This window comes from Salmo salar, chromosome 13, assembly GCF_965601325.2.
Source record: "Salmo salar chromosome 13, fSalSal1, whole genome shotgun sequence".
Taxonomy (NCBI): Eukaryota; Metazoa; Chordata; class Actinopteri; order Salmoniformes; family Salmonidae; genus Salmo; species Salmo salar.
The window spans coordinates 52404498-52429000 of NC_138303.1; the positions used below are offsets into that span (position 1 = coordinate 52404498).

A 24503-nucleotide genomic window follows, 5' to 3' on the forward strand; every position below is an offset into this window, starting at 1 on the left:
AGTGTATTTGAGCGCAGTGTTTTGTGTCTCTCCCTTTAACAAGACAGGACATACTGAGTGTGAAGAGAGGACTACAGACTATTTTCCTGCCTGAGGGATCAAGGTTCTAAACCCAAATCAAGTACCTCTGCACATTTATAAGATATGTTTGTGTTCCATTAAGTTTTCTCATCATTCTACGTTAATTGCGATCAATGAAATATATTGAGCATAACTTAAAGAAATATACATGCCTTATTTAAAAAGTATAAAATGTTAATTTATATGATATTAATATATCATTTGTATATTTATGAATTAATTTATGTATTATTGCAGTGATGTTTGACACTGTTAATAGCTTTTTTACGTTTTTAACCGTCTCTCGCTGCGAGTAGTATTTTCAAAATATATAATGCATTTCTGTGAAAATTGTTCTAATGGCATGCCTGCTGTTAACGTTGCCTGAAGTTTATTTCACTTTTAAAATGTTTTATAATGTGAATTCAGATAAACTAAACTACCTTACTTGGCAGGGAAATATGAAAGTAGTACTTCAATTTATTCACATTATTCCAATGGACAAATATCCATTTGAGTATCAGTTTGAGTGTCCTTTGCTGAGTAACTGTTATGCTTTATATAATCTCACATTGTCAGACTCACGAATCTCACATTCACCCTGCTTACCACTGTACCTGACTACTTTCTGAGCAACACAAAGGGGAAGGCTGGATCGAGTCTTTGCTTTTACATATAGAGCTCGCCAGCTTGTAGTCCTAAAAAACTGAAATTAGTTTTCATTTTCTACCTCCAGTTAGTTGGAAATCCATGGGGAAAGACAGGGGTTTTGGGATATATGCCGAAAATAAGGTCTGAGGTTAATACAGGCTTAAGATATCTTAGACATTTTGTTCTATGAGATAATACAGTATCAGTCAATTAACATGACTTTAATGAAGCCTTTATGAGCTTGTTTTGATTACATAAATGCTTAAAAGTTCACAAAAAATTATGTTAGCTGATGAAGATTATCTCATAGAACAAAACGTATAATATCTCCTAAGCCTGTGTTTACCCAACAACAAAACATTTTTTGGGGCCAACATGCCATGACGGAGTGAGCCTCTGGTAGTGCCTAAAAAAGACAACATTACTATTGCTCTCTGTTCAGCTGCCTAGCAATCCGTTTATTAATACTTTCCAAAAAATATGCTGATTACCACAAATAAGAGGAGGCAAAAACATTTTTTAAAGACCTTGTATTTTGAAGACAAGTAGTGCTTACAAAGGTTTTCTATTTTCACTAAAGACATTGACAGTCCGGTTCAGATTGACATATATACAGTTGGTACAAAATCTACCCCCTGACCGACCACACAGCCCCCCCCCGCCGCAAGTGACACTTTCTTTTTTTTTATGTAAAAGGTGAAGCTGGTCACATGCACAACCGTCATCTTCCCCGTATGGATTTGCCACCTTCGCAAAGGAGACTGTTAAAAAAAACACACGCACACAGACCGAAGTAGATTGTTCTTCCCTCGGGCTCCATCTTAACCGATGGGCAGGCAGACAGCCGGAGTCCGGGGTTCCGTCTTTAGTCTTCTGCTTCCAGGCAGCTCCCGCAGTGGGGAGACTGCCTCTGGGATTCACTGCCACACACCCAAACATCACCATCCGTCCACCCCTCCTATCGATGAAGGCCAGGGGCGTGCTGGAGGAATCGAGGACACCCTGCAGACAAAGGACCGGGCTCTGGAAGAATGGCTTAAGTGCTCCGGCAGTTTTCTAACCGCTGCCGACGCAGCAACCGAAAATTCTAGGCTCAGCAGTATTTCTTCATAGAAGTATCTCCCCTTCGTATTCATGGCCTGTGGAACCTACAGAAGGAAAGGAAGGGGGACGAGGGAGGGGGAGGAAGAGTCATGAGCGCAGAAGGTGCCTTTGTAATCCCTCTAGTTATGATTACAGCTATTCATCAATCTTGTGAGGCTATTTTTAGCACGGCTATGTGTACCGGGGGAGTGGGGCTGCTGTCTCCCTAGATCATTGGTACAAATCGACTGGAGGACATTCGTTTACCACACACACTTAATTGGGGACAGACAGCATTTGTAATTTCTCTTGCCAATATCAGGCCGCGGGGAAGGTAAGCAAGGACTCCCCTCCTCCCCTTTTACGCATCTATCTTCAGCACTGTGGACCTTTTCTAGACATGTAAGAGGAGCTAAAAATAGAGTCAGCCGCAGCCAAGAATAGAAGCAAGCACAGAACACACACTGACCTCGTAAGGTGCTTGCTCGAGGCATGCACCTCCATCTCAGTGCTTTTGAACTCGTTCAGCTCTTTTCGGATAGCCGCCTGCAGAGGAAGAAAACGTGCGTTAGACTAGAGAGCATCCTTATGCAGAGGCTTACCACGCACCCATCGACCCTCGCATGCATCGACACACAGTCTGCAAAACTCAGCACGGAGAGCGTAGTAAACAAAAGAAAGATGACAACAACAAGGTCTTAGCCACAAGGACATAGTCTGAGATATGGAGTGAGAAAAAAAGCTGAAGCTAGCTAGAAAACAGTGAGACATTCTGGCTCTATGGAGGAGGCAGCCAGGGCAATAAATAGGACATGTAACCTACATCACAAAATGCTCAAAAAAGGGTATGTGCCAGTCACTTTGCCATTTGAGTGGGGAATCATTCATTTTGTGTGGAATGTGAAATATGAGAGATGCAGTCGAAGGATCCTTTTTCTTGACATTGTTGACATTCTCACACACACCTTGTCAGCTGCCGAAAGCCTGGTCCAGGGCTTGTCTGCTCTCCTGTCATAATCTTGAGCTTTGGCCACCTCGACATAATCGCTGAAGCGGATGAGAATCTTTCGGTCCCGTAGTTCGTCGACTGTGGGCCGCTGATTGAGCTGAAATACACAATGGTCTGAAATTCCTGTATTCATCTGTGGTTTTGGCATCATAATGCTGCTCTCATAAAAGTAACAATTTTGCCATAGTAGGCTTATACAAGATTTTTTGGACAAATATTTGTATGTCTTATTATGTTCTTATCCAGAGCACTTCCCAAAACAAAGATACAACTAGTGTATAGCATGAAATAAAGTATAAAAACAGAACAAGTACTTCAGTCAGGAGTAATGGGATGTCTGCATAGTGTACCTTACTGTTAGTGTATTATTACATTGACAATAATAACAATAAATTAAGAATAATACATAGTAACTAAGTAGTGTAATAAAAAGTGTAACGTACCTTTCTGTTGAGCCGCTGTTTGATTTCTCTCCTCTCCTCTTGTTCGGTCTGGTCATTTCTCTCTTTAAACCAATGAGAATAATACAATTAGTGATAGGCCTAATACAACGACACTGATAAGAACACTTGAGGTTTCAACTGATTTTCATCAGTTTTCCCCCTAATCCAAGTCAGTGATGTCACTGTTTGACCCTAAACCTTATCTATGGGTGAATGATTATGAAATCAATACCAGTGTCCCACTGTTTGACTGTAGACACCGATTAGGCTTCAGATATTACAAATCAATGGGGATATATATATATATATATATATTTGAACATTTTAAACATAATTCTTGGTCTAAGTGTAAATCTTGTTTCACTCGGGGTCAGATCCAAATTCCCATAGAATCTCGAAATAAAAACGCTTATGTAAGAGAAACACAACGCTGTAGCCTGCCCAAAATAATATGTGCTGTTGGTCAGTTTTCTAAACGAATTTCTCAACATCAAGTCATGTATGTTGGGAAACAATGTGTGCTCATCCTTTACCTCTCCTGAATTTTGCATGAGTGAATGTGTGTATCATAATACATGTATGTATTGTCTACCTTGGTAGATTCATTTAGGACCTGCGCATGAATTTCACATGACTTAATGAAAAGAAACATAAAAAGTGCAGAAATGTAAATAAAAAGGCAGTTTTACAACTCACGTTTTAGAATATTCCGGCTTTCCAACTCCTCAACGTTCGGCCTCTGGCTGAGTCTCCTGCGAAAAAATACCAGAACCACGTTCTGAACCATTTTCGATTCAAGCTAGGTCAACATCAAATAAGTAGACTTTTAAACCAAGTTCGCCTATCATTCTCCTCAATGTAGTCGTTCTATTGGGGAACACCTTGTTTTTCCATCTCGCGTCTAAACCTCGACTATGATGCTTTACTAGAGGCGCCCCCCACATCTGGAATACCCACAGACGCGCGATTTTTTTGTATTTCACGTTTTACCGCTGTTGAAACCACTGGCTGTCTTATCTTATTGTCTCAAATCTTGTAATATCAGAGAGACGAAGAACAAACACTAGGTCTACTGTCGTCTGCTGTTGCATGTGCAGCTGCTCGCTTCACTGTCATCCATTGCAGTCTACTCCACACACACAGGCAGCACCCTTCTTGAACTGAGTCGTGATGCGCTACTCAGGCGAGCCTCCCTCCTTTCCCGACTGAATGTATCATTTGCTGTCGGGAGGAGGTGCATACGAGATTCCCACTCAAGTTATCCACGATCACTGAGACAACATTTCTCAGTTTCACAAAGTTGCTTCTATTGTTCAAATGCTATTGTTTCGAATGGTAAAATAGGTTACAATTAGCCTTTATTTACTATCTCGACACCTATCAAAATGTATGTACTCCTGATATGGGTAGCTAGCTACAACACATCTATAGGCCTATCTCAAACTGATAATAAAACTGTATATACTTTTTTTCTTAAAATGTAATAAAAACGATGGGATACTAATAAGATGGTCCCAGGGTCATACAAATAAGCAACTCAAAATAATGACTAATTCATGTTTGCTTAAACCTCACCATCAAAGCTTCAAACAGTCCACAAAAACCAAATGCCCATGACTTTGGAGTCACCTGTGCATGTGAGCATTTCAAAGACTTTGATATCAATAATAGATAGGGCTCAGCCCTCAGTGCATGTGGCAAACTCACCGCCCAAAAGATAAAGGTACCGAGACAGCGCACCACACAACCTCACAGCATGTCTCGCCCCCGACCAACTTCAAACCTCAATTCCAGAGCTCTGAGTGAGGACCAAAGTCAGGTCAAACACCTTGAAGTCGCGCGCGCTGAACTCGCCACTTACGTGCCACAGCTGGGTATTGTGGCAGTAGTGCCCATTGCCCTCCCACACTGCTGCGCTTTCCCTCTGAAGAGGTGATCAAGGTGCTGGAGCCCTAACAGTTATAGGCAACGTATATACATACCAAATGCATACAATGAAATGCAAATACAGAATAATCATGCTTGTATTCAAGATAATGTATTTAATAGTACGACTATTACGACAAGACGGCTAAACGTAATCAATGTTATTACATTTAGTAATCATTGTACTGTTTGTCTTAGGGTTTGATCATAAGAGATGGATGATGACATTGAACAGCATAAAAAATACAATGGCTTCAATTGTAAAATGGTATAGAATCAGCTTGATCTCTGTCTAAGAGGCTTGGGCCTTTTTTTATATTTTCAGTGGTATTGTTAACAAATACACCCCTAAAAAGAAAATGAGAATTAAAAACAGGTTCAGCCCCTGGTTCTACTGTGATCTTGCAGAGTTACTCCACCTCAAGAATTGCATTTGGCGAAAGGCTCAACACCCACATACTCAGGCTGACTGGCTCTCATTCAGGCAAATGAGAAATAAGTGCACTTAGGCTATCCGGAAGGCCAAAGTTAGTTACTTTAAGGAACAGTTCTCTCTCTGTGGGTCTAAACCCAAGACGTTCTGCAAAACAGTTAAAGACCTGGAGAATAAACCCTCCTCCTCACAGCTGCCCATGTCCCTTAAAGTTGATGATGTGGTTGTTACTGACAAGAAGCACATGGCTGAACTCTTTAATCACCACTTCATTGAGTCAGGATTCTTAATTGACTCAGACATGCCTCCTTGCCCATCCAACATTTCCTCATCTCCCACCATTTCTAATGCGACTAGCCCCGACCCTTCTCCCTCTTTTTCACCTGCCCCACTACAAAGTTTCTCCCTGCAGGCGGTCACTGAGTCCGAGGTGCTAAAGGAGCTCCTGAAACTTTACCCCAAAAAACCATCTGGATCAGATGGTTTAGGCCCTTTCTTCTTTAAGGTTGCTGCCCCTATCATCGCCAAGCCTATCTCCGTGTCACACCCTGATCTGTGTTACCTGTCTTTGTGATTGTCTCCACCCCTCTCCAGGTGTCTCCCATCTTCCCCTTTATCTCCTGTTTATTTATACCTGTGTTCTCTGTTTGTCTGTTGCCAGTTCGCTTTCTAGTTTTACCTGTTTTTGACCTTTCTGCCTTCCCTGACCCTGAGCCTGCATGCCGTCCTGTACCTTTGCCCCATGACTCTGGATAATCTACCCCTGCCTGCCTTGACCTGTCGTTTGCCTGCCCCTGGTTGCTGTAATAAACATTGTTACTACGACACAGTCTGCATTTGGGTCTTACCTGAAACGTGATACTCCAACCTTTTTAACCTGTCTCTCCTTTCTGGAGAGGTTCCCATTGCTTGGAAGGCAGCCACGGTCCATCCGTTATTTAAAGGGGGCGATCAAGCTGATCCTAACTGTATACATTTGTAGAGTCACAAGCTTGATGTAGCCATTGTGTGCTATGAATATGGGACCAAATACTTTTAGTCCCCCCATTTTAGGGTACCATGTGCAAAAAGTATGGGATTTCTAAACGGTTCACCCAATATCGATGAAAATACACTCAAATCAAAGCTGACAGTCTGCACTTTAACCTCATAGTCATTGTATAATTTCAAATCCAAAGTGCTGGAGTACAGAGCCAAAAAAACAACACAATTGTCACTGTCCCAATACTTTTGGAGATCACTGTGTATCCTACATCTGTCACTGGGTGGCTTAGCGACAGTTTCTCGTGGAAATATTTAAGACAATGGATTCTTCCCAGGGAACCCTTACTATAGTGTAGGCCTAATAATAGCTGTGTGTATGTGCAGAACATTGGCTATTCTTGGCAAAAAAGTAATATCTTAATTTAGGGTATTTGGAAACGGAAAGTCTAGAGACTAAGGGCTCATTAGATGTTTTGATGTTTCCTACCCTATACATTTCATTTTGACTCAAGGACAGCTGTCTAAGATACAGTTCAGAACATCTGCTTTTCTTGAACATACTGTAGAGCATGGGATGATAATGCAGTGTATTGCAGGTGTATATGTAACAGTTTAGCTTCCGTCCCTCTCCTCACCCCTACCTGGGCTCGAACCAGGGACCCTCTACACACATCAACAATAGCCACCCTCGAAGCATCGTTACCGATCGCGCCACAAAAGCCGTGGCCTATGCAGAGCAAGGGGAACAACTACTTCAAAGTCTCAGAGAGAGTGACGTCACCGATTGAAACGCTATTAGCGCGCACCACCACTAACTAGCTAGCCATTTCACATCGGTTACATATAGGTACCCACTGTCCTGAAATGGCTATTCAGCCAACAATGCACCTTTTAAAGGCATTTTTCCCAAACATTCGCAGAGGCATGGTAAACGCATATCGGCTCAAAAGTAAATTACCTTAAAAAGTCTGTTATAGTGTAATGGTTTATAACATCCCTTGGATTGAATCCCGGCCTATACCCAGCTAGAACATTTGGTTCCTTGGAAGTTCTTGGAACGTAGAGTTTTGGTTACCATTGGTTCTGGGAACGAAGCAATGTTTCCTGACCGGTAAAACTGAAGGTTTTTTAAACATTCTGAGAACGGAAGGGAATTTTGTCTGTTCCAGGAACGTAACATTTTAGTTTGCAAGGAGTTTTTACTATGGTTCCCTGAAAGTTTTCCTGGGAGGTTTAATTTACGTTCCGAGAACGAAAATTAGAGGTTATTAAATAACTTTCTGAGAACATGTTTCAATAAGACTTAACACTGCTAGCGTAACTGTTTTGAACGCCAAGCACAGATAGGACACATGGAAATTAATTTGCTTAGGCATTAATCATGCACAGACATTTTTTTTATATAGTGGCACGGCATCAGTGAGATTTGAACTTATGATCTTCTGTTTTTTTAGCCATGGAATTAGTCCACTGCGCCACCAGGATGGAGCTAGTTTGCTGTGTTTTTTAAACTCATACAAAGTTGTTCATTTTAGGCTATTCAAACAGACCCCATTTCAAAGGAAACAAGCACTCATTAAGATCAGGTGTGGCCAATTAGTAGGCGGTGGCCAACACACCTGAACACACTTAACAAGATAGAGGACAGAGAGAGTTTTGTTGATGCTGAGAACAGAATGATTATGTTTTTAATGACATTCTTAGAATGATCTCTGAACGTTACTACAGTTTTCTTGTGGTTTTTAGGGACCATTTTCTTAATGTTCTCGGGAACAATTTGAGAACAGGACTTTAAATAGAACCATGAGGAAACTTGTAGGAAACGTTATGCTGAAGTACTGAAATTTCCACAGAAGAACGTTGTTTCTTGATGTTCTTGGAACAATGTGAGATTATGATTTTAAATAGAACCATGAGGACACCTGTGAGAAAAGTTATGCTGAAGTACTAAAATTTGCACAGAAGAACATTTGTTTCTTAACGTTATCTGGACTATTTGTGAACATTCCCAATTTCATTTTGGAAACGCTCCTAGAACATTTCCAAAATGTAAATTAAATGTAACCATGTTTGAACTTTTAGGAAACATTCTGTTAAAGTAATGAAATACCAAGAAAAAATGATTTTTTAATCAAGTTCCTTAAATGTGCTGGGAATGTTCCAAAGCCAAGCAACTATCCTGCACCTTTCTGAGAAAGTTGTGGGAAGGTTGTATGCAAAATAACCATAGGACAACCACACACCACCAAACTCTAAGAAACTTGGTTCTCAGAATGTTATGTGCTAGATGGGTATTACTCAAATTGCCTAATACTAGTATAAATATGTAAAGCATTGCTTGTGCCTGGAGAGAAAAGGATAGACAACCTTGAGTGGGTGGTTGCAGTAGGCATTAGCTTCCTTTTCTCCTTCAGCCACAAATTGGCAGCCAAAAGAAGGCAGCCAGACTGCAGCGAGCAGTCACAATAAACCATCTCTCCACAAAACACACCTTGCTGGCCCAGAGTCTGGTCAAGCGGGTAATGCTCTCGCCGTCGAAACCATACACTTCCCCTGTAGTGGGGATCCTGGTTCTATTGAGGCATGAACTCTACATATTTCTGCTCCCATTACTCTGTCTCCCTTCTTCTGCTCCTATCCTGTCATAAAAAAAATATGAATGAGTTCGGAATTCCACTCTCCTTTAGAATGGAAAAACCCCATCTCCTGCATTCTGGCCTACTGTAACTGTATTGCTCTCCCCCCACCATTTCTCCTCACATAACTCCTCAATAACACACATTTGAGGAGGAGTGGGGAGGCGGAGAGATAGGAGTGCACCGGGATGTATTATTCAATAGTCTCCAAGCTAAGAATAGCACCGGCGAAGCGCCACCGCAGCAGAAGTGGCAGGCAGAGAGCAGAGTGCTATAGATGGAAAGGTCATCTCACTCTGTGACAACGGACAGGCAAGGTGTCATTATCCCAGTAATAAGCTAGGACAGCATCTTTTTTTCTGCTTTTTTTCTGGCTGGTGGTTTCTCCGACCTGGAAAGAGGCTCAGAAAAAGACGATTTAATCTAAGCTAGGAGTCATTTTGGGAGATCTGAGCCCGGAGTTATAGACTATTTTGTCATTCATTAAGAGTACCCTTGGGAAATAGGCTTTACTCCTCCATTAAGCTTCCCTCTTCTCCACCATCTTTAGGGCTAAATATAGTTGGGCTTTCCCCTCTCTGAAAAAGCGCAGTGTAACCAAAATATGGAGCATGCACGGCAAACGGGCACCTATACAGCGCATTCGAAAACTATTCAGACCCCTTCTCTTTTTCCTCATTATTTACGTTACAGCCTTATTCTAAAATTGATCAAATATTTTTTGCCCCTCATCAATGTACACATAATAGCCCATAATGACAAAGCAAAAACAGGTTTTTAGAAATGTTTTCAAATTTATAGAAATAAAGAAATACCTTATTTACATAACTATTCAGACCCTTTGCTACGAGACTCGAAATTGAGCTCAGTTGCATCCTGTTTCCATTGATCATCCTTGAGATGTTTCTACAACTTGATTTGAGTCCACCTGTGGTAAATGCAATTGATTGGATATGATTTGGAAAGGCACACATCTGTCTATATAAGGTCCACAGTTGACAGTGTATGTCAGAGCAAAAACCAAGCCATGACGTTGAAGCAATTGTCCGTAAAGCTCAGAGACAGGATTGTGTCAAGGCACAGACCTGGGGAAGGCCTCCATCATTCTTAAATGGAAGAAGTTGGAAGAAGCTGGCTGCCCGGCCAAACTGAGCAATCGGGGAGAAGGGCCTTGATCAGGGAGTTGACTAAGAACCTGATAGTCACTCTGACAGAGCTCCAGAGTTCCTCTGTGGAGATGGGAGAACATTCCAGAAGGACAACCATCTCTGCAGCACTCCACCTATCAGGCCTTTATGGTAGAGTGGCCAGACGGAAGCCACTCCTCAGTAAAAGGCACATGACAGCCCGCTTGGAGTTTGCCAAAAGGCACCTAAAGGACTATCAGACAATGAGAAACAAGATTCTCTGGTCTGATGAAACCAAGACTGTACTCTTTGGCCTGAATGCCAACCATCACGTCTGTAATAAACCTGACACTAACCCTACGGTGAAGCGGTGGCAGCATCATGCTGTGGGGATGTTTTTCAGCGGCAGGGACTGGGAGACTAGTCAGGATCAAGGGAAAGATGAACGGAGCAAAGTACAGAGAAATCCTTTAAGAAAACCTGCTCAGGACCTCAGACTGTGGCAAGGGTTCACATTCCAACAGGACAATGGCCGTAAGCACACAGCCAAGACAATGCAGGAGTGGCTTCGGGACAAGTCTCTGAATGTCCTTGAGTGGCCCATCCACAGCCCGGACTTGAACCTGATTGAACATGTCTGGAGAGACCAGAAAATAGCTGTGCAGCGATGCTCCCCATCCAACCTGACAGAGCTTGAGAGGATCTGCAGAGAAGATAAGGAGAAACTCCCCAAATACAGGTGTACCAAGCTTGTAGTGTCATACCCAATAAGACTCGATGCTATAATGTCTGCCAAAAGTGCTTCAACAAAGTACTGAGTAAAGTGTCTGAATACTTACGCAAATGTAATATTTAAATAATTTAAGAAAAACCAGTTTTTGCTTTGTCATTATGGGGTATTATTGTGTGTAGGTTGATGAGGGTAAAAAAACAACTGAATCAATTTTAGAAAAAGGCTGTAACGTGACAAAATGTGGAAAAAGTCCAAGTGGTCTGAATACTTCCGTATGCACTGTACGCACTCATGGCACCACGTAAAGAATGAATAAGCAGCTCATGACCTCAACAAAATGTCTACACTGATGTGGGAATCGGAACGTTTACCATTTACAGTGCACCTTTTCATATGTGGTCTCTATTTTGTCTGGAGGTAACTGTGGCTAGAAAATGGGAGCACAAATTGCAATATAGTAGGATAATCCCAAACTGATCCCTACACCTGCCTCTTCCCCTTCTCTTTCAATGTTTGCTGATTTCAGTAGTCTGGATAGGTAGGAGCAATGTAGTGGTGGAGCTTTCACCACATTGCTTCCACCCTGCAAAACTCACAGGGAGCCACTGAGGAAGATGTAGCAAACTAATTGGGACCGGCTGCTTGAGTTGTGCCCTATGCTCCTGTGAGTTATTTTCCACAGTGATCCCTCAGGGCTCTAAGTCTTGGTCCTGGAGGCCCACTGTGTATGCAGGTTTTAGTTTCAACCAAAAAATCACATCATAACCAGGCTTAATTCAACGGTCAAAACTAAGACATTTAGGGGGAGAAATGTTAGATGTATAGCGGTCCCCTGAATTTTGTTCAGCAGTTCATCTCAATGGGCCTAATTCAGTACACATTGCCTACAGGACACACAGTTGTTCTCCAAGACCAGGATTTGGTGACAGTTCTTTACACACTCAAGACAGAATTTCGCAGAAGCAAATGGCAGTGCATGTGATCATTGAGCAGTGAGCAAAATAACTATAATATTTCAAATAGACAGGAAAGCATATTATTCGACAGAAGTTCCAAATACAACTTGCAATTGCATTGTGTGCATCGAATACATCCATTAAAATGAAAAAAATTATAATGCTTTATGGTAGTTTTTGTGCAGATCGGTGGTCTTTTGTGTGACTAGCCTACAATGGCGCTCTCAATGTGACCTTCTCCCCAGACAGCTCCACATCTCACTCCCATGCTAGAGGAACCCCCTGTCTTCACAGAGCACACTGCCTGTGGCCTGGGGCTCTTACGCAAGCCGGAGTCATGCTGCTTTGCGCTGGCCTTTTACATAAGGTGTTTGTTTGCAGCTGGAAGTGAATTGTTTTTGTTGTCCAGTGACAATATTACACTTTGAAGACCCTGTGGTCCGAGCGGAACTAAGAATAGCCTGAGGTTGATCGTTTCCATGGGAGTCTGACTGTTAAATCTTTTTCTTGAAGATGAGTAGCACTCAACTGTGAGTTATTACAAGGCTGGTTACGTAACATGATGGTGTACCCCTAGCTTCACAAAATGGTGATGAGAAACACAGCAGTTATAGTACTTAAATTCCTTCACATTCTGCTCTCGTACCAAACTGTTGTGTTTTTCAGCAAATAAGAAACCATACAACACGAGAACATTCTCCAAATGCTTTTGTTTAGAGAAGTGTGATGTATCCACATCCATAGTGTCCTGCTGGCCTGTACAGAGCTAAGACTGTTACTGGAAGTTCGAATTCTGATAACTTCCTGTGAGGGAATGTCTTGTGTGTGGTTGGCACATACAGTAAACCAAAACAGTACACAAACACAAATAAGGCAATAGAAAACAGGAAATTCAGGATTCCTGATTTATTATCTTTAACTCTCCAGTAACATTCTTGAAATCAAAGAGTTTTTGCTCTTGAGAAGGAATCTGGGTATTTTACCACCATAGTGAAACACGTTCTAATTGTATAACTCAGGTCCACAAATGAACCACATTTCGAGTTTGCAGGATCTTACTCCAATTGGTGATGAAATCTCTCTTCCTCAACTAGGGATTGGTTTGGTCAAGACCTTGATTAGTTCAATCAGCTGGTTTAGCACCTGGCCGCTGTAAAATTAATCCAACACAATAGAGCGACTGATCCAGGATCAGGATTGGCCGAGTCCAAGCATCAATTCCAAAGTATGTACAAAACAATGCCAGATTAACTGACGGACGCAAATCAAGTCAATGCAAGCCAAGGAGATAATCCCCCTAGATCAGATTGTCTTTCTCACCTCCGCTCTAAACCCTCCACTGTTCAACATTACATAACCACTACCATTAAGTTTACAGTTTCATCCCTTCCTATCACTCATTGTTCACCGTTCAGACTCTCCTCTCATGGACATTCATAGGTGAAAAATCTGTCAATGTGCCCGTGAGCAAGGCACTTAACCCTATTTGCCCTTGTAAGTCACTCTGGAATTTACTGTATTTATATTGACATTCATATGCAATCAATATCAATGGTGTGGTCTAATGTCCCAAAAGAGCCTTCAGGTTAATGTCTTCCATCCAGACCTGGGTTCAAGAACTATTTTAAATCATTTTTCAAGTACTTTATTTGTGATTACCAGTAGAATAGTTCCAGAACAGCAAACCCTACCCATATGGCAGGCATTTCAAAGATTTCAAATATGATTTGAACCCAGGTCTGCTTACACACATTCTAGGGCCGCCCAACTCAACTGGCGGACCGTGGTCCTGACCCAGACCCAGAGAACCGGACAACATCGCATGTTGTTATATAAAAGTCAAACCATTGTTCCTAGACAGCTTTTTTTTTTAAATCAACCGGACGCAGCGGGCCTCTTTAACTCAGCAACCTCTCTTTCTCACTCTCTCTCTCTTTCTCCCAAAGCAACGCCCGTCTCTACTTGTGCCCCGTCTAATCCAATCTCGTGGTTATATGCAAATACAAGAGGCCGCGTTTTACCCAATCACATTAATCCAAATATCCTCTGCGGAACCTTGGGACAAGCAGGCAGAAATAAACAGAAAGATTTAACCGTGGTTAAACTGTAAATATCACAGTTAGGAGCTTAGTTACCGTTATCTTTCTTAATATGGCTTGTAAAAAAAAAGTTGACTCTGAAAACTGCATATTCAAAGATGAGTGGACGGAACAGTATTCATTCTCTCCGCAACTAGCACAAAACCAATGTGACTGATATGCAGTGAGTCTATAGCTCTCGTGAAAAGGATCAATGTTAAACGCCATTATGGCACCAGGCATAATAAATTCGATCAGACGTATCCCCTGAACACGTAGGTGAGAACAAACAAGATTAACCAACTCAAATCCCAATATGAGAAGTCCACTAAAGTCCTTGTCAATTCCCTTACAGCCCAACAACGTGCAATGGAGTGTTTACTGAGGATAGTTTGGGTTTTGGGAAAACAAAAAATAATTCAGACGCTGAGATGGTAAAAGAATGCGCATGTGTGAAGTTGCTGACACCTTGCTTTAAGGTAAACAAAAATATGAACTCAGAGAAAAGATCAAACATTTCCCACTGTCAGATTCCACAGCAATGAGAAGTGAAATATTAGCTGAAGATTTAACTTCACAACTTGATGAGGCCATTCAGAATGCACCATGCATTTCATTAGCTGTGGATGAATCACACTGATAATGTCCAGCTTCTGGTGTTTGTCAGGTTTTAGAACGAAACAAAGAATGAATTCTGTGAGGAGTTGTTGGTCTTAACAAATCTGGAAGCACACACACGGGAGAGGATATCCATGAGGCCATCAAAGGGAAGTTGACAAAAAGGGGGATAGATTTCAATTTGTTTTAATTTAATGGGCTTTATTGGCATGGGAAACATATTTACATTGCCAAAGGAAGTGAAACAGATAATAAACAAAAGTGAAATAAACAATAAAACATTTACAGTGAACATTACACTAACAAAAGTTCCAAAAGAATAAAGACATTTCAAATGTCATATTATGTCTATATACAGTGTTATAATGATGTGTAAATAAAGTACAAAGGGAAAATAAATAAACATAAATATAGGTTGTATTTACAATGGTGTTTGTTCTTCACTGGTTGTCCTTTTCTTGTGGCAACAGGTCACAAATCTTGCTGCTGTGATTGCACACTGGTATTTCACCCAATAGATATGGGAGTTTATCTAAATTGCATTTGTTTTTAAATTCTCTGTGGGTCTGTGTAATCTGAGGGAAGTATGTGTCTCTAATATGGTCATACATTTGGCAGGAGGTTAAGAAGTGCAGCTCAATTTCCACCTCATTTTGTGGGCAGTGTGCACATAGCCTGTCTTCTCTTGAGAGCCAGGTCTGCCTTCGGCGGCCTTTCTCAATAGCAAGGCTATGCTCACTGAGTCTGTAGATAGTCAAAGATTTCTGCCACTGTATACTCTCTGTTTAGGGCCAAATAGCATTCTAGTTTGCTCTGTTTTTTTGTAAATTCTTTTCAATGTGTCAAGTAACAGAATTCTATTTGGCCCTAAACAGAGAGTACACAGTGGCAGAGCCCCAGGACCAGCTTGCTTAGGGGGCTCTTCTCCAAGTTAATTTCTCTGTAGGTGATGGCTTTGTTATGGAAGGTTTGGGAATCGTTTCCTTTTAGGTTGTTGTAGAATTTAACATCTCTTTTCTGGATTCTGATAATTAGCGGGTATCGGCCTAATTCTGCACTACATGCATTATTTGGTGTTTTACGTTGTACACTGAGGATATTCTTGCAGAATTCTGAATGCAGAGTCTCAATTTGGTGTTTTTCTCATTTTGTGAATTCTTGGTTGGTGAGTTGACCCCAGACCTCACAACCATAAAGGGCAATGGTTTCTATAACTGATTCAAGTATTTTTAGCCAGATCCTAATTGGTATGCCGAATTTTATGTTCCTTTTGATGCCACAGAAGGCCCTTCTTGCCTTGTCTCAGATCGTTCACAGCTTTGTCGAAGTTACCTGTGGCGCTGATGTTTAGGCCAATGTATGTATAGTTTTTTGTGTGCTCTAGGGCAATGGTGTCTAGATGGAATTTGTATTCGTGGTCCTGGCAACTGGACCTTTTTTGGAACACCATTATTTTTGTCTTACTGAGATTTACTGTCAGGGCCCAGGTCTGACAGAATCTGTGCAGAAGATCTAAGTGCCGCTGTATCCTGGAGGGCAGGTAGTTTGACCCCGGTGATGCGTTGGGCAGACCGCACCACCCTCTGGAGAGCCCTGCGGTTGAGGGCGGTGCAGTTGCCGTACCATGCGGTGATACAGCCCAAACGGATGCTTTCAATTGCGCATCTGTAAAATTTTAGGTGCCAGCCAAATTAATTCAGCCTCCTGATGTTGAAGAGGCACCTTCTTCACCACACTGTCTGTGTGGGTGGACAATTTCAGTTTGTCCGTGATGTGTACACCGAGGAACTTGAAGCTATCCACGTTCTCCACTGCGGTCCCGTCGTTGTGGATAAGGGGGTGCTCCATCTGCTCTTTCCTGAAGTCCACGATCAGCTCCTTTGTTTTGTTGACATTGGGTGAGATGTTATTTTTCTGGCACTACACTCCCAGGGCCCTCACCTCCTCCCTGTAGGCTGTCTCATCATTGTTCATAATCCGGCCTACTACTGTTGTGTCGTCTGCAAACTTGATGATTGAGTTGGAAGTGTGAGTGGCCACGCAGTCATGGGTGAACAGGGAGTACAGGAGGGGGCTGAACACGCATCCTTGTGGGGAGGATCAGCAAAGTGTAGGTGTTGTTACCTACCCTCACCACCTGGGGGAGGTCCGTCAGGAAGTCCAGGACCCAGTTGCACAGGGCAGGGTTCAGACCCAAGGCCTAGAGCTTAATGATGAGCTTGGAGGGTACTATGGTGTTGAATGCTGAGCTATAGTCAATGAACAGCATTCTTACATAGGTATTCCTCTTGTCCAGATGGACAAGGGCAGTGTGCAGTGTGATGGCGATTGTATCGTCTGTGGATCTTTTGGAGCGATAAGCAAATTGAAGTGGGTCTAGGGTGTCAGGTAAGGTAGAAGTGATATGATCCTTGACTAGTCTCTCAAAGCACTTCATGATGAAAGAAGTGAGTGCTACGGGGTGATAGTCAATTAGTTCAGTTACCTTTGCTTTCTTGGGTTCAGGAACAATGGTGGACATCTTGAAGCATGTGGGGACAGTAGACTGGGATAGGGAGAGATTGAATATGTCCATAAACACTCCAGCCAGCTAGTTTGCGCTTGCTCTGAGGAAGCAGCTAGGGATGCCGTCTGGGCCGGCAGCCTTGCGAGGGTTAACACGCTTAAATGTCTTACTCACGTTGGCCATGGAGAAGGAGAGCCCTTGGTGCCGGTCCTTGGTAGCGGGCTGCGTCGGTGGCACTGTGTTATCCTCAAAGCAGGCAAAGAAGGTGTTTAGCTTGTCCGGGAGCAAGACGGTGTCCGTGACGTGGCTGGTTTTCCCTTTGTATAACGTGATTGTCTGTAGACCCTGTCACATAGGTCTCGTGTGTGAGCCGATGAATTGCGACTACACTTTGTCTCTATACTGACGTTTTGCCTGTTTGATTGCCTTACAGAGGGAATAACTACACTGTTTGTATTCAGCCATATTCCCAGTCACCTTGCCATGGTTAAATGCGATGGTTCACGCTTTCAGATTTGCGTGAATGCTGCCATCTATCCACGGTTTCTGGTTTGGGTAGGTTTTAATAGTCACAGTGGGTACAACATCTCCTATACACTTCCTGATAAACTCAGTCACCGTATCAGTGTATTTGTGTATGTTATTTCTCGGAGGCTACCCGGGACATATCCCATTCCGCGTGATCAAAACAATCTTGAAGCGTGGATTCCGATTGGTCAGACCAGCATTGAATAGTCCTTAGTACAGGTACTTCCTGTTTGAGTTTCTGCCTATAGGAAGGGAGGAGCAAAATGGAGTCGTGATCAGATTTGCTGAAGGGAGGGTGGGGGAGGGCCTTGTAGGCATCCCGGAAGCTGGAGTAGCAGTGGTCGAGTGTTTTAGCAGCACGAATACTACAAACAATGTGTTGTTAGAACTTGGTAAATTTGCTTTGTTAAAATCCCCAGCTTCAATAAATGCGGCCTCAGGATATGTGGTTTCCAGTTTGCATAAAGTCCAGTGAAGTTCTTTGAGGGCCGTCATGGTATCAGCTGTGACTATAACCGAAGAGAATTCTCTTGGGAGGTAATAAGGTCGGCATTTGATTGTGAGGTATTCTATGTCGGGTGAACAAAAGGACTTGAGTTCCTGTATGTTATCACAATCACATCATGAGTAGTTAATCATGAAACATGCACCCCTGCCCATCTTCTTCCCGGAGAGATATGTATGGATGTCTGCGCGATGAACTGAGAACACAACTGGCTGTATGGACAGTATATCCCGAGAGAGCCATATTTCCATGAAACAGATCCCTGATGTCTCTCTGGAAGGAAATCCTCGCTCTGTGCTCGTCAACTTTATTATCCAGAGACTGAACATTAGCGTGTAATAGACTCGGAAGCGGTGGGTGTTGTGCGCACCTCCTGAGTCGGACTAAAAGTCCACTCCGAATACCTCTTTTCCACCCGCAGTCTTTTGGAACAGACTCTGGAATCAGTTAAATTGCCCTTGGGGGTACGAACAAAGGATCCGATTCGGGAAAGTTGTATTCTTGGTTGTAATGCTGGTAATGCTGGTGAATTATCTCCAGGGAGAACTTGCCCACTTCCCCAATCTTCCGGTGCAAATGCAGGGAGACAAAGCTGTTCCCAACCATGTTGATTTCATCCAGAAGCTGATGGATAACTTCAAGGCTCGCTTTAATGATTTCACTTTTGGAAGAGAACTGCTGCTGCTCATCCAGAACACCTTCTTGGTCACAAATGTGACAAGGTTGTCAAAAGAAGCAAAACAGATCTTCAGATGGGTAGATGTTAAATCACTATTAATGGAGTGATGGACCCTGTCACTTCTGGGAAAGATAGTGCCTGCAGATGATGTCCATGGTCTCAAGAAACTGGCACTAAATCCTGACCATGTTTGGCTCAAAATACAGCGGTTAATCAGCCATCTCCACAATTAACTTCATTAAAAACAAGTACTGCACCAGGCTCACCAATGAACACCTGCACCAGGCTCACCAATGAACACCTGCACCAGTGTCTCAGAGTTGCTCTCACACCGTTTGTGCCTAAGTTCAAAGCATTGGCAGGAGACAGAAAGTGTAATTTCTCTCATTAATGCAGGACAAGGCCCAGAGTGACTTATACATGAATATTGCATGGCCCACAGTGACGTTCTGTGCATTTCAATTATTATTTTTGTTCAACTTATTTTTTTAAACTTTGTTCTCCAGAAAACATGCACTTTATTTTATTTAAATGTTTTGTTCTCAGCAATGTTGATGCAATTTTGCACATGTTTACATTCGAAAGAAATTGTAATTAATTCAAATTCTTAGTCTCATTTAATGTACATTTTATATAACAACATGTTTCCTAAGTCCTAGATGACTATGTTTGTTACTACACTGTTCCACAGTGCTGATAAAGGACAATATCCATCCGTACCTTTGCCATCTAGGGAATTTGTGTCATTGGACCTTCTCAATTAGTAGTACCCCTGTTCTAGGGTAGGAAAGATGTTGAAGAGAAAGAGGTGTTATTGAGGTCGGCCTACAGGATGTGATCTGGATGGGATTTTTCTCAATTGGCCTTTTCGCCATTTCTTGCTCCTTGCCTCCTTCCCAACCATATTGGAGAAGAAGATCCAAGGTCCCTTTCCTTGGACCTTCTTCTGCAATGCCTTTTGAGAAAAAGGGGTGACGAGACGATGTGAGGTATTATGGAAAGATGAAGTGAAAAAGGAGTGGGTGAGGAGAAAAGATGACTACTTACTTGGCAAGTTTCATCTCGATCTGCTGACGTATATCCTGACGCTCCTGTTCAGTCCGTGCCGGGAAGATATTCCGGTCTTCCAGCTCCTCCTTGCTGGGCCGATTCCGAAGCTTCACCGTCAACAGCTCCTTCCTTAGCCTGCGAGGTAGTGTACCTGCACACACACACACAAACGATGTCAGCGATCACTTCGAGATCACTCTCACAGGACAGAAACCGAACCTAAAATGTTCATATGCAACTTAAACCTTCTTGTAAATCACGTGGACATCTCAAGTTTAGGAGAGTCCATAATGCCCACCAAAAACAAAACAGGCTTTTAAAATGTGTCAGAATAAAACTGCCGTGTCTGCCATTTGTGTCTGTCTGTTTTCCCCAAAAACATTTAGACCAGGAGTTAGAAAGTTAAAAAATGTAAGTCTATTTTTGAATTGTTATACAGTTGAAGTCAGAAGTCATTAAAACTCGTTTTTCAACCACTCCACAAATATCTTGTTAACAAACTATAGTTTTGGCAAGTCGGTTAGGACATCTACTGTGTGCATGACACAAGTAATTTTTTCAACAATTGTTTACAGACAGATTATTTAACTTATAATTCACTGTATCACAATTCCAGGGGGTCAGAAGTTTGCATACACTAAGTTGACTGTGCCTTTAAACAGCTTGGAAAATTCCAGAAAATGATGTCATGGCTTTAGAAGCTTCTGATAGGATAATTGACATAATTTGAGTCAATTTGAGGTGTACCTGTGGATGTATTTCAAGGCCTTCCTTCAAACTCAGTGCCTCTTTGCTTGACATCATGGGAAAATCAGAAGAAATCAGCCAATACCTCAGAAAAGAAATTGTAGACCTCCACAAGTCTGGTTCATCCTTGGGAGCAATTTCCAAACACCTGAAGGTACCACGTTCATCTGTACAAACAATAGTACGCAAGTATAAACACCATGGGACCACGCAGCCGTCATACCGCTCTGGAAGGAGACGTGTTCTGTCTCCTAGAGATGAACGTACTTTCGTGCGAAAAGTGCAAATCAATCCCAGAACAACAGCAAAGGAAGATGCTGGAGGAAACAGGTACAAAAGTATCTATATCCACAGTAAAATGAGTCCTATGTCAACATAACCTGAAAGGCCGCTCAGCAAGGAAGAAGCCACTGCTCCAAAACAGCTATGAAAAAGCCAGACTACGGTTTGCAACTGCACATGGGGACAAAGATCGTACTTTTTGGAGAAATGTCCTCTGGTCTGATGAAACAAAAAATAGAACTGTTTGGCCATAATGACCATCATTATGTTTTGAGGAAAAAGGGGGAAGCTTGCAAGCCGAAGAACACCATCCCAACCGTGAAGCATGGGGGTGACAGCATCATGTTGTGGGGGTGCTTTGCTGCAGGAGGGACTGGTGCACTTCACAAAATAGATGGCATCATGAGGTAGGACAATTGTGGATATATTGAAGCAACATCTCAAGACATCAGTCAGGAAGTTAAAGCTTGGTCGCAAATGGGTCTTTCAAATGGACAATGACCCCAACCATACTTCCAAAGTTGTGGCAAAATGGCTTAAGGACAACAAAGTCAAGCTATTGGAGTGGCCATCACAAAGCCCTGACCTCAATCCTATAGAAAATCTGTGGGCAGAACTGAAAAAGCGTGTGCGAGCAAGGAGGCCTACAAACCTGACTCAGTTATACCAGCTCTGTCAGGAGGAATGGGCCAAAATTCACCCAACTTATTGTGGGAAGCTTGTGGAAGGCTACCCAAAACATTTGACCCAAGTTAAACAATTTAAATGTAATGCTACCAAATACTAATTGAGTGTATGTAAACTTCTGACCCACTGGGAATGTGATGAAAGAAATATAAGCTGAAATAAATCGCTCTCTACTATTATTCTGACATTTCACATTCTTAAAATAAAGTGGTGATCCTAACTGACCTAAGACTGGGAATTTTTACTAGGATTAAATGTCAGGAATTGTGATAAACTGAGTTTAAATGTATTCGGCTAAGATGTATGTAAACTTCCGACTTCAACTGTATATTGCTTGGGAATTAGTTTAACAAGAGGGATGTCATTAATCTATGTTGTTCATTTGGTGGATATCATTGTATGCAATCTTTCCTTTAAGAAAGGACACACCGGAGATGACAGAGTCGTTCCAGTCGTCCTGATCATGGGGGAGGCCCGAGCTGTCGGAGAAGCACTGGTCCAGCCGCACGTTCTCCTTGTTCTCCTCCGCCTCCATCTTCCTCTCTGCTTGGTGGAGCCAATCGACAACGCCACCACCCGCCACCGACTGATTCTCCGAGCTGGAGGAACGAGAGATCCGCCCGTCAGAGCGCCGCCAAGGGGGCGAGCACGGCTCAGAAGGCCCATGCACACTGAGGGGACACGGGAGGGAGGAGGGAGCATGGGGGTTAACAGGACAGGAGGGGGTTAATGGATGGGTGAGTAAGGCAGTGCAGGTTAGTACGGGAGGTAGTATTGGGTCAATTTGAAAGGTAACAGGTAGGAGTTAACATGGATGGGTGAGCATGTGGTGAAGATACCATAGGAGTGAACACTGGGTTCTTCAATTATGGGATAGTGAAAATGCAACATGGCGGTAGTAAGCTAATTGGCTGTAACATCACTGAAAGAAATGATGTTGAGGTTATATGTGGGGTTGAACATTAAATAACACTTTACTCAACACCAGTAGGTATAATGCATTATGATCCAGTTATAATGCATTGTAAGACATGAGAATGTCTAGTCACACGTGTGACCGTGTTTATAATGTCTTATCATCATCTCATAATGAGCCTGACTAAATACCAGCCATTTTGAGTCAGTGGAACTGTTGATACAGAGACCTAACATATTATAATAAACTTTATTTTAAGACATTATAAAAGGCTCATATATGCTTATAACAAGTTATAAAGAATTCTACCCACAGGCTTTAAGTTTTACCAAACATTAGAGACAACATGAACTCCCGGTCACATGATGGGGAGATTATATGGCTGTTTGCAGTGAATGGGTTGTGCTCCTCACCTTTCTTGCCGATTCGCCTTTGAGGCAAAGGCTCGTTGTAGTTCTTCCATGATACAGCTAGGGGGCATTGGAGGGTGCATAATATTGGTGAGGTGAGGAGACCCTGAGGGGTTGGAGAGGGGCCCTCGCAGGGACACCATGGGGGCCAGGCTCTCGGGAGCCCTGGGAGGCTCCTTAGGCAGGAAAGAATTGGCCAAGTGTGAAGACACAGTGGATGGGTCTGAGGGGCAAATAAAGACAAATGTCAGGTATCTACTGTACTTTGTATTTTTTTATGCATACATGTGTATAGATGACCTTATGTACAATGTAATAACTGATACCAATGATGTTTAGATGATGTAATGTATTACAGATGACTCCAATTGAAAATCTGTACTTTGTTTACCTATGACAGCACAGTGTCTCAAAACGATTTGAGTGGTCCACAATGGGTACGTTTACATGTACAGGAATAATTCCATATTACACTGTTTATGGAAGTAGGCAGATTATGCAATAGTCATGTAAACACCTTACTTGGCTTATCTTAATCGGTGTAAAGTCAAAAAACGAAGTAAGCATATGCCGATTAAAACACCTGGTTTTCTGAGCAATCTTTCAAATTATTAGGATATGTAAACACCTTAATCGGCGTTCCAGCAATTTATTTGATCTGTGCATGTGCTAGCACCAGCCGAGCAAGCCGAGTTCGGAACAACTGAATGTATGCGTCTTAGAAGTAGTTTTCAGAATCAAATATGCTTCCCAAAAATAACATGCTCGATGTTGTAGAACGTTTATTTTGATTGCCGATGTTTTGCATTTATCAGAGTGCCATCAGGTAGCCTGATTTCAGATGTATCCATGTAAACAGGATTATTAGGGAAATCGGCCTTTTTGCAAAGCATGTAAACATTTTAATCGAACTATTATATTAATCTGACTATCCACAATAATCGCATGCTCAATGTGAATTTTAAAAACTCTTACTCTAGTGGTATGGGTGGTCCACATTGCCATCCTCTTCATGCAGAGATGTGTGATCCTTTGGTGGGTTGTGTACAGTATATGTAGCAGATGTCAGCTAGTTAGCTGTGTGTGCTAGTACTACCCATCATGCCGTGACAAAGTAGTGTTACCCTCAGCCAAACAAAACTATTGGTAAGGTAATGGTAGGAAGGAAGCATGCTAGCTTTTGTTGTTTTGTGTCATTGTTGATGTGAGATCGAATCCTGGTCGGCCGTACATGGATGGTCTCCGTCACATGTTTTTGGGTGTTTGTGTGCTTGTACATGTGGGGTTCACACTACCCTTGTCTGAGAGTGCAGTGCAGTACATGTGTATGTATTCGCAGGCCTATGTGTTTTGGCATGATGGTCCCTTCCTATTAATATACTCCAACCGGGTTAATTCCATTTCAATCAATTCCAATTTTTCTCAATGCTTTTCAATTAGGAAAAATTGGAATCGG

General features: G+C 42.4%; 1 protein-coding gene across 2 annotated transcripts in view; it reads right to left on the reverse strand.

Moving 5' to 3' along the window:
- Positions 1–1224: 1224 nt before the first annotated feature.
- LOC106567379 (phosphatase and actin regulator 3) overlaps positions 1225–24503 on the reverse strand; it is a 57467-nt gene continuing 34188 nt past the window's right edge. The window contains exons 5-12 of one of the 2 annotated variants that reach the window (XM_014136551.3): positions 23051–23270; positions 22151–22320; positions 20003–20156; positions 3943–3998; positions 3247–3308; positions 2760–2900; positions 2264–2340; positions 1225–1859 (exon numbers count right to left, since the gene is read on the reverse strand). In XM_014136551.3, coding sequence (XP_013992026.2) covers positions 1844–1859; positions 2264–2340; positions 2760–2900; positions 3247–3308; positions 3943–3998; positions 20003–20156; positions 22151–22320; positions 23051–23270 — 896 coding nt within the window. In that variant the 3' untranslated portion in view covers positions 1225–1843. Of the gene's footprint in view, positions 1860–2263; positions 2341–2759; positions 2901–3246; positions 3309–3942; positions 3999–20002; positions 20157–22150; positions 22393–23050; positions 23271–24503 lie in introns of both variants that reach the window. The other variant, XM_014136550.3, reaches the window with a different exon arrangement.